Genomic DNA, 11,041 nt, shown 5'->3' with positions numbered 1-11,041 from the left:
TATTTAATTCATTCCGGAGGTCCGTTCTTAACCTGAAACTGTTCTTAACCTGAAGCACCACTTTAGCTAATGGGGCCTCTTGCTGCTGCCGTGCCGCCAGAGCACGATTTCTGTTCTCATCCTGAAGCAAAGTTCTTAACCCGAGGTACTATTTCTGGGTTAGCAGAGTCTGTAACCTGAAGCGCCTGTAACCCAAGGTACCACTGTATCATCGCTAAAATGTTGATTTTCTTGTGTCAAAATGAGAGTACCCCTAAACATTTTTAAAGAAAAGAAGCACTGATGATGATTTCCAACTCTACAATGCTGTGATGCTGTACAGTGGTACCTCAGGTTACATACGCTTCAGGTTACATACGCTTCAGGTTACAGACTCCCTTCCAGCTTCACAATCCTAGCCTTCTATAATTCCTGCGCTGCAGACCCTCGGGCGTCCTTTGCAATTCTAGGATGCTATCATTTGAAGACCCTTCCCGGCAAGGTCCTGCTCCTGCGCTTCCTCTCCTTTGTCTTCCCTTTCTCATTCCCTTCTTCTGCTCTCCCTCCCTCCCTCCTCCCCCCTCTCCTTTGTCTCCCTTTCTCTCCCGTTCTCCTTTCCTCCCGGGGAGAGGCGGGGACAGCCGGGAGCCTCCGCGCTGTGACGCGCAGAGGAAGCGGCGAGGGGGAAGCGGAGCCATGGCTGTAGCAGGTACCCGGGAGGGAGGCGGGGATCGGGGCCCTTAGGCAGGAAGCAGGGAGGGAGGGAGGCGCGCTCCCGGCCCGGCTCGGATCCAGACCCTCTTTCTCCCCGCAACCAGCCCAGCTCAGAGGATGGGCTCTCGGCCCCAGAACCTGTTTTGTGCAGCCGTGCGCCCGGGGCGCGCGGCTCCCAGGCGGACTCCTGCCGGGATGGAGAGCGCTGGTCCTCTGAGCGCGCACAGACGGCTGCAAAGCCCAAGCTTAAAGGATGGAGAATGGTGCTGATGTTGGGGCTGCGCACCCGCAGCTCCTGCTCATTTATCTCCCTGCCCCGATGGGTTGCAGGCAGGTGTTAGCCCTGCTCCGAGTAGACCCATTGGAAACAATGGGCGTGACTAACAGCGGTTCTGTTGCAGAGTCAAGATTTATATGCATCATCTGTCGGTCTCTCTCTGTCCATCCATCCATTCTTCCATCCCTCCGTACGATTATATTAATTTTTGAATTCTGAATTTATTGTCATTGACGTTTTATACTGTATTTTATGCTTTTTTGTTGTTGCATCCATTAAGTGTTTTAAAGTTGTTGTTAGCCGCCCCGAGCCCGGTTTTCTGAACTGGGAAGGGCGGGGTATAAATAAAAAATTATGATTTTATTTATTATTAATTTCGCAAAATTTATATGCCGCATAATTGTAAAAAAAAACCTATAACCATCCATCCTTCCTAATATATTTTCACAAAATTTAGACACCACAATTGTAAGACAAAAAAAACCCCAAACCTCAAGGCGGTTTGCAGAAAGATAAAACAACAATAGAGACAAGTAAACAACAACAACTATTCAATAATATATCCAGTGAAAGGCAGGCCACACCTATCCTAAACATCTATTCGTTTATTCATGCCGGGTTTTTTTTATATTAATAGTTTATTAAGAAAGTATAATTTACAGGAGGAGAGTGAGAAAAAAGAAAATAAACCAATACAGTGGTACCTCAGGTTAAGTACTTAATTCGTTCCAGAGGTCCGTTCTTAACCTGAAACTGTTCTTAACCTGAAGCACCACTTTAGCTAATGGGGCCTCCCGCTGCCGCCGGAGCACGATTTGTGTTCTCATCCTCAAGCAAAGTTCTTAACCCCAGGTACTATTTCTGGGTTAGCGGAGTCTGTAACCTGAAGTGTATGTAACATGAAGCCGTAACCTGAAGTGTATGTAACATGTAACCCGAGGTACCACTGTAAATGTATATTTCAACATCTTTTTCGTCTCATCCTGAACTTCTAAACAATTGGGAGGTACAAGGAGCTGCTTTCTCCTGAGGAAGCCCATCTGTCTAGCTCAGTATAGCCTGCAATGGCAGGTAGCGGATCATCGTATTGCAGAGCTGGAAGGGACTTCCAGGGTCCCTGAAATGCAGGAATCTCAGCTAAAGCATCCATGACAGACGGCCAGCCAACCTTGGTCTGGACCAGGCATAGGCAAACTCGGCCCTCCAGATGTTTTGAGACTACAATTCCCATCATCCCTGACTACTGGTCCTGTTAGCCAGGGATGATGGGAGTTGTAGTCCCAGAACATCTGGAGGGCCAAGTTTGCCTATCCCTGGTCTGGTCACTAGACTTTTGCTGATGCAGCCTAGAATAAAAAGTTAAAGGGACCCCTGACCATTAGGTCCAGTTGTGGCCGACTCTGGGGTTGCGGCGCTCATCTCGCTTTATTGGCCAATGGAGCCGGCGCACAGCTTCCGGGTCATGTGGCCAGCAGGACTAAGCCGCTTCTGGCGAACCAGAGCAGTGCACGGAAACGCCGTTTACCTTCCCGCTGGAGTGGTACCTATTTATCTACTTGCACTTCGTGCTTTCGAAGTGCTAGGTTGGCAGGAGCAGGGACCGAGCAACGGGAGCTCACCCCATCATTGTGGGGATTCGAACCGACGACCTTCTGATCGGCAAGTCCTAGGCTCTGTGGTTTAACCCACAGCGCCACCTGCGTCTCGCAGCCTAGAATAGCCTCAGCCTTTTTTTGCTGCTGCATCACACTGTGGACTCACGTTAAACGTGTGGTCCACCGAGACCCCTTAGATCCTATTCACACATGCTTCTAGTAACTCGGGTGTCCCCCATCCTATATATGTGCATCTGGTTCTTCCTGCCTAAGTACAGAACCAGACAATTGTCTTTATTAGAATTCCTTTTGCTAGCTTGGGCCCAGTTCTCTGCAATCTGTTGAGGTCATTTCAAATTCTGATTCTGTCTTCAGCTACCCTTCCCAGTTTGGTGTCTACTAGATCTTGAGGGTGGGTAGGGGAATATTCCCAACCTGCCTGGATTTGCCAGGGATCGAACCTAAATTTCCCAGCCTGATCCCTCCCGGCTCCCTGATCATTCCTTCTGCGCTTACTCTTCCCAAACCATAGCTGTCAGCCGTCCCTGATTTGGTGGGAAAGTCCCTTATCCCAGCGCCGAGTCCCGCTGCTGTCCCTTATTGATGATGTCCCTTAAATTTCCCGGGTTTCAAAGGAAGCAGCTCCTCTCCCTCCCTCCCTGCCGGCCAGGGAGGAGGGAGGCTCCAACTGTGTTGCTTGGCTGCGTTGCTCACCCAATAAGGAGTCTAAGAACGACTGGGGGGTGGAGCTTGCATGTCTTGTGCTGATCAAATCGGCCGCATTGCCCGGGGACTCGCCTTTGCTCAGCGCTTCCCAGCGGAGAGGTGACGGTGGTTTTCCTTGCTGCGTCCCCTTTGCCGGGTTGCTGCGCTGTGGGAACCACCGCTTGAGGCTTCGTTTGGCTGCTGGCTGGGCTTTCTGCCTTTGGCTCGGAGGGGCTCAGAAGTTGAACATACCTGTGCTCTGAAAATCCCTTATTTTGGCTGCTGAGCCCTTATTTTCGAGGCTGCTGGTCCCTTATTTTCAAATCTGTAAGTTGACAGCTATGTCCCAAACCCTAGATGCAGAATCCCTCGGAGGAGACGATTGCCTGGAAGAGGACGAGGAGGAGCTGGAGGCGAGCTTGGAAGACCACGAGAACGTGGGGAAATTACTGGTTCCTGGCAGGCGTAGCTGCTGCATTCTGACCCGTCGCGGAATCACTCTGCGCGTGCTTCTCAAGGATGGGCTGATTGAGCCCGGAGAGGGCGTCCTCTCCATTTACTACCTGGTAATAATAATAATAATAATAATAATAATAATAATAATAAAAGGTAAAGGTACCCCTGCCCAAACGGGCCAGTCTTGACAGACTCTGGGGTTTGTGCGCCCATCTCACATTTATTGGCCGGGGGCCAGCGCTGTCCGGAGACACTTCCGGGTCACGTGGCCAGCGTGACAACGCTGCTCTGGCGAGCCAGAGCCGCACACGGAACGCCGTTTACCTTCCCGCTGGTAAGCGGTACCTATTTATCTACTTGCCCCCGGGGGTGCTTTCGAACTGCTAGGTTGGCAGGCGCTGGGACCGAGCAGCGGGAGCGCACCCCGCCGCGGGGATTCGAACCGCCGACCTTTCGATCGGCAAGCCCTAGGCGCTGAGGCTTTAGCCCACAGCGCCACCCGCGTCCCAATAATAATAATAATAATAATTTATTATTTGTACCTCGCCCATCTGGCTGGCTTTCCCCAGCCACTCTGGGCGGCTTCCAACAAAGACCAAAAATACACTCAAATGTCACACATTAAAAACTTCCCTGAACAGGGCTGCCTTCAGATGTCTTCTGAATGTCAGGTAGTTGTTTATCTCTTTGACATCTGGTGGGAGGGTGTTCCACAGGGTGGGCGCCACCACCGAGAAGGCCCTCTGCCTGGTTCCCTGTAGCTTTGCTTCTCGCAATGAGGGAACCGCCAGAAGGCCCTCAGCGCTGGAACTCAGCATCCGGGCAGAACGGTAAGACGCTCTCGTCGTTCCGTCGCTTCTCCTTCCGAGAAGCGGACAAGGGGAGTGCTGGCCCTCAATGGTGTGGGATGTGATACGTTAAGTAGCAGTCAAGCACAACATTCCTTGTTTTCCTAGAGTGGCCATGCAGGGGGAATGTTCCTGTTTCCTCCTGGCTGGGACATACTTCCTTTTGCATATGACTAGAGGTGGGCATATGGGATGCGGGTGGCGCTGTGGGTTAAACCACAGAGCCTAGGACTTGCTGATCAGAAGGTCGGCAGTTCAAATCCCCGTGATGGGGTGAGCTCCCGTTGCTCAGTCCCTGCTCCTGCCAACCTAGCAGTTCGAAAGCACGTCAAAGTGCAAGTAGATAAATAGGTACCGCTCCGGTGGGAAGGCAAACGGTGTTTCCATGTGCTGCTCTGGTTCGCCAGAAGTGGCTTAGTCCTGCTGGCCACATGACCCGGAAGCTGTACGCCGGCTCCCTCAGCCAATAAAGCGAGATGAGCACCACAACCCCAGAGTCGGCCACGACTGGACCTAATGGTCAGGGGTCCCTTTACCTTTACCTAGAGGTGGGCATGACCTTACCTGTAACAAAAGGAACAGGGCACACAGTTCTCTCTCTTTTTGACTTTCTCCATCTGTGGATCAGCTTTGAGCTAGAGATTAGCTTCCAGCCAACAGAGGACACTGGGACTATCTCCATATGGGATAGATCCACGTATATACTTTGTAACTAAGTCTGCCTTCAGAGATCCATCTGTGAACTGAATGTGAGTAAACTACTTACACACATAGCTGTCAACGTTTCCCTTTTCTTGCAAGGAATCCTATTCGGAATAAGGGAATTTCCCTTTAAAAAAGGGAAATGTTGACAGCTATGCTTATATATACGTTACACAAGATTGTGGTGTGTTTATTCTTTTAAGAGGGGTATAAGGGAACTTACCAGGAAGCTGACAATGAGACGCTTACACAAGCCTGCAACCAGCTATCCGCTGTGTGTTTGAAAGAGGAATGTGAAACTCTGGTAAGTAAAGGAACTTGCTAAGGCAAGTTAGGAAGGATATTAATAAACAATATATCCTCTCCTGCCTCCCTGAACATTCCCACAAACTGAGCTCCGGCTGGGGAAAAAAGCACTGGTTACAACATAAATGAACTTAGAAAAAGACTGGAGTCATCTATTTCTCTCCTGCACACCCACCCACGCCTTCGTTTTGTCTCTTCTCTCTCTCTCTCTCTCTCTCTCTCCATTTTTATTAGTTTTTTTAACATATCCTTTCCAACAATCGTTTAACATAACTTCTTATCTTATACCATATTTTAGACTTCTGTCAACCACTTCTAAAGATTTTCTGTTCTTTATCATTTGTTCTGCATTTCTTAATTTCTCTATTACTTTTGATTATCCTTGACCAATAGTTCTCATTGTAGTCTTTCTTGCAGTATTTCGAATAGAACTTCTTGCAGTCCTATTAGCGTAATCTGTTTATTACAATTGCTTTTCAAATAGTTCAAATATTTACTCCAGTCTTCTAAGAATCTCTGATCCCGCAGATTTCGAATCTTTCGTGTTGTCTAATTCTGCATAGTCCATTAATTTCATTCGCCATTCCTCTTTCGTCAGTAATTCTTCTTGCTTCCATTTTTGTGCCAATAATATTCTTGCTGCTGTCATTGCATATAAAAACAACTTACAGTCCTGTCTATTAATATCATCTCCTACAATGCTAATTAAAAAGGCTTCTGGTTTTTTTAATACAGTGGTACCTCGGGTTAAGTACTTAATTTGTTCCGGAGGTCCGTACTTAACCTGAAACTGTTCTTAACCTGAAGCACCACTTTAGCTAATGGGGCCTGCCGCTGTTGCCGCGCCGCCGGAGCACGATTTCTGTTCTCATCCTGAAGCAAAGTTCTTAACCTGAAGCACTATTTCTGGGTTAGTGGAGTCTGTAACCTGAAGTGTATGTAACATGAAGCGTATGTAACCCGAGGTACCACTGTAAATGTATATTTCAACATCTTTTTCGTCTCATTATATATCGTTTCCCAGAAGTTTTCCACTTTTTTACATTCCCATTGTGTCTCCTCTCTCACCTGTCCCAGGGCAAGAAGTTCTTGGGCGACCTGTTGACGGATGGCAAGATCGTTTGGCAGGAGACGGGTCAAGTGTTCAACTCCCCAAGTGCCTGGGCGACCTACTGCAAAAAGCTTGTCAACCCAGCCAAGAAGTCTGGGTGTGGCTGGGCGTCGGTCAAGTATAAGGGCCAGAAATTAGACCAGTATAAAGCTGTTTGGCTGAAGAAGTACCAGCCCAACACGCCCCCTGCAGAGGAGGTGAGTGAAAACCCTCATTTCTCTTTCACTTGTTAGAGCGCTGCATTTATGTACAAGCTAAGTAAGCAACAAGGGATGCGGGTGGCGCTGTGGGTTAAACCACAGAGCCTAGGACTTGCCAATCAGAAGGTTGGTGGTTCGAATCCCCGTGATGGGGTGAGCTCCCGTTGCTTGGTCCCTGCTCCTGCCAACCTAGCAGTTCAAAAGCACGTCAAAGTGCAAGTAGATAAATAGGTACCACTCTGGCGGGAAGGTTAATGGCGTTTCCGTGCGCTGCTCTGGTTCGCCAGAAGCAGCTTAGTCATGCTGGCCACATGACCCGGAAGCTGTACGCCGGCTCCCTCGGCCAGTAAAGCGAGATGAGCGCCGCAACCCCAGAGTTGGCCACAACTGGACATAATGGTCAGGGGTCCTTTTACCTTTACTTAAGTAAGCAACACTTTAGATTTATCCGATTATGGTAAATGCAAAAAAGCTGCTTTTAATGGGTTAAAAAAATAAAGGAAACAGACTCTAGATTTTTATATATACTTAATGGTGACACAGTTATCTTTTGTTTGTGCTTCTGTGCAAGAATAACTAATGCAGTTTTCATTTACACTAAGAAATCAAGGGCTATCTACTTTCTCCCCCAAGATCTTTGGATGAAGGACAGCATACAAATTTAATAATTTAATGTGGGCACCGACCGCTTACCTTCTCACAGCAGAGTTAAGCACAACAGTGATTGCACAGAGCACATTAAAACTTGCTTAGATTTCACATATGCCCTCATCCACTTTCAAAACAAAAGTTCCCCGCTGTAGTGGTTGGGAGTTACTCGTGCGTAATCCTGCCCCATTTGGGCATTAGATTGCCTGGTTAAACCCTTCAGACTGCACAGCCCATCTCAGCGTGGCTGTCCTTAGTCACTTGTAGAATCTGTCTGTGGGCGTTTCTTAAAGCGCTGCCAACATAAGAGCTGTTTGATGCCCAAGCGTCTCCGCCTCTCACTGCGCAGGAGTCTCCTGCGCAGGGTGGGCATGGGTAGCGGGGTGCCTGGGCTCTCCTCACTAACTTCCAGCGAAGAGTCCTGGAGCCCCTGCACCTCCTGGTCCCGTTGCTCTCCTGGATCCCTGGTGTTACACTTATTCCCTTCCCCTTCTTCCCAGCCGAGTCTTCCCCTAGCGCTGGGACCTTCTCCTGCAGAATCAGAGACCCTCTCCTTCTCCCGTGCCTCTGATGTCAGTTCCCTGACACCCACAAAAATACTTAGGCTAGAATAAATCACAGTAAGTGGTTTGTTTATTTTTGCTCACAGAGTTTCCAGAATTTAAAATGGACAAATCTGTCAGCTGGCAGTAAAACAAAAATGAAGAAAGGTTTCAAATGACTTTAAAAGAAAATAACTTTACAGTGGCACCTCGGGTTAAGTACTTAATTCGTTCCAGAGGTCCGTTCTTAACCTGAAACTGTTCTTAACCTGAAGCACCACTTTAGCCAATGGGGCCTCCTGCTGCTGCCGTGCCGCTGGAGCACAATTTCTGTTCTCATTCTGAAGCAAAGTTCTTAACCCAAGGTATTATTTCTGGGTTAGTGGAGTCTGTAACCTGAAGCGTATGTAACCCGAGGTACCACTGTACTTACTTCCAAAGAGGATCATGCAATCTTTGGGTTGCAGGCTATAAGATCTCCTTTTTTGAAGGATTCAGTTCACTTGGTTTTTCTTGCAGCTGGGAGCCATTGTCCGCATGGCTCCTTCTTTGCTTCTTGCATGAAGCACAGAGAAAAAGTGGGGAAGCAGAGGGCCTGCTAAGCCACACCCACTTGCTACCTGGGTTCCGGGCTCAGGTTAACTCTTTCATGCACGAAAATTTGAGTTGGCAACTGTATATTGCAGAAACTGCCTCTGCCTTATGCATTCTGGCCCACTGTCAAACAGCTCTGGACGTTCGATCTGAAGCCAGCTGGAGCAACTGAAGCTATTCTTACTTCCTCACATGACAGCTCTTGTAGGCTGAGTAGCAGTGGGGAGACTGTCCTCTCTGACGGCTTTTGCATCTCTTTTCCTCCCCCAGAGTTTAGTGAGCGAAGGGGAAGAGGATGAGCTTGCCGATGAGGAGGAAGAAGAAGCCAAGGGGGTTAAGTCAGTCCTCTCAGAGTCCATGCTAGCTAAGAAATTGGAGGACAAGACCCGGAAGCAGCAGGCGAAAAGTCTTGCAGAATTGCACAGCTCAGGTATGTCAATGTAGTATTGATTTATATGCCGCTGGCTTGCCAAAATGGGCTTCTAAGCAGTTTACAAATGTAAAACCAATTATATATTTTTTTTAAAACCCTATTATTTGTGATTTAAATACACAACGAAACAATTTCGCTCATACTTTAAAAACACCCATAAACTTAGTACAGTCATACTTTGGTTCTCAAACGGAATCCATTCTGGAAGTCCGTTCGACTTCCGAAAACGTTCAAAAACCAAGGCGCGGCTTCTGATTGGCTGCAGAAGCCACGTCAGACGTTCAGCTTCCAAAAAAAGTTTGCAAACCGGAACACTCACTTCCAGGTTTGCATTGTTCAGGAGCCAAAACATTTGAGTCACAAGGCGTTCAACAACCAAGGTACGACTGTATATTTTTATTACATATGCGACCGCAAAACAGTCTGACTCCACAAACAGATCTTTATACAGCAAGACGCTCTGAAATAAAAGAAATTTGTCAGAACTGATGTCCTCACAGATTCTTGGAAAACAGACTTCCCCCCGCTGCAGGAAGGAATTTTGGCTAGCATGGTTGTTGTTGTTGAGTCGTTTAGTCGTGTCCAACTCTTTGTGACCCCCTGGACCAGAGCACGCCAAGCACTCCTGTCTTCCACTGCCTCCCGCAGTTTGGTCAAACTCATGCTGGTAGCTTCAAGAACACTGTCCCACCATCTCGTCCTCTGTCGTCCCCTTCTCCTTGTGCCCTCCATCTTTCCCCACATCAGGGTCTTTTCCAGGGAGTCTTCTCTTCTCATGAGGTGGCTAAAGTCTTGGAGCCTCAGCTTCAGGATTTGTCCTTCCAGTGAGCACTCAGGGCTGCTTTCCTTCAGGATGGAGACGTTTGGTCTTCTTGCAGTCCATGGGACTCTCAAGAGTCTCCTCCAGCACCAGAATTCAAAAGCATCAATTCTTTGGCGATCAGCCTTCTTTATGGTCCAGCTCTCACTTCCACACATCACTACTGGGAAAACCAGTAGCTAGCGCTACCCTTTGATAAAGGTCACAATGGTTATGCTATGTATAAAAAAAATACATTTTGTAAACAAAACGAAGCACAAACACCCGCAATTAAAATGCAGAATAAAATAAACCTGCTTAAATGGTGCAACAATGAAAGGTGTTGAAACGGAGGGTGGAGATGTTTAATTTTGCATTTCATGGCTCAATTTAGCTCAGTGATGGCCAGTCGCTTTGTTTTTAACAGCAGATAGCAGCAAAAGGCTGGACTGCAGGAATCGAATCCCTGTCCGTTATTGCAGCCTGGGGAGTCGGGACTCTGCCAGGTACGTCCATCGTATGTATGAAATCCTCTCAGTAGCTAGAGACGCATGTCTTGTGTGCAGCTGTGCTCAGAGGGTGACATCTACCGTATTTTTCACTCTATAACACGCACCCGACCATAACACGCACGTAGTTTTTAGAGGAGGAAAACAAGAAAAAAAATATTCTAAACGAAACAGTGGATATATGATTTTTGTGGTTCATTCTGTGGCCACAGACATGTGATCTGGCAGTGAGTTTGGAGTAGCCCAATGCAAAAATCCTGAGGATCCATGTGGATCCATGCTTTGTAACCACGTTTTTGCACCACTGAGGCCCCAGGCAACAGTGGGTGCGTGATTTTTTTGGTGCAAGATGTAGCCAGGGACATGCTATGTGATCTGATGGTGAATTTGGGGTGACCCAGTGGAAAAATCCTGAGGATCCATGTGGATCCGTGCTTTGTAACCACGTTTTAAGTGGGGAGGGAAGGAAAAGCACTCAAGGGACAAGGAGCACGTGTAGGGTGTGTGGAGAAGGATGCTGCTAATAATGCAGAAGAGGGGTTTAAGGGGAGAAGGCTCCTCTCCTCTCCCACTTTGCTCCTTTAAAGCAAGCAGGCTCTCTGTCCCTCTCTCCTCCCCACTCA

General features: G+C 48.0%; 1 protein-coding gene across 3 annotated transcripts in view; it reads left to right on the top strand.

The window, feature by feature from the left end:
• The first annotated feature begins 468 nt into the window (after positions 1-468).
• Positions 469-11,041, top strand: part of MPND (MPN domain containing) — a 28,819-nt gene continuing 18,246 nt past the window's right edge. The window contains exons 1-5 of one of the 3 annotated variants that reach the window (XM_082206457.1): positions 473-688; positions 3,628-3,836; positions 6,660-6,890; positions 8,948-9,107; positions 10,340-10,415. In XM_082206457.1, coding sequence (XP_082062583.1) covers positions 676-688; positions 3,628-3,836; positions 6,660-6,890; positions 8,948-9,107; positions 10,340-10,415 — 689 coding nt within the window. In that variant the 5' untranslated portion in view covers positions 473-675. Of the gene's footprint in view, positions 689-3,102; positions 3,837-6,659; positions 6,891-8,947; positions 9,108-10,339; positions 10,416-11,041 lie in introns of those variants that run through there. The other 2 variants (XM_082206459.1, XM_082206458.1) reach the window with 2 other exon arrangements.

This window comes from Podarcis vaucheri (assembly GCF_965113315.1).
Source record: "Podarcis vaucheri genome assembly, chromosome: 18".
In the NCBI taxonomy this organism is placed as follows: Eukaryota; Metazoa; Chordata; class Lepidosauria; order Squamata; family Lacertidae; genus Podarcis; species Podarcis vaucheri.
Note: the sequence above shows the minus strand (reverse complement) of the source record. Positions and strands in the feature narration are given on the sequence as shown.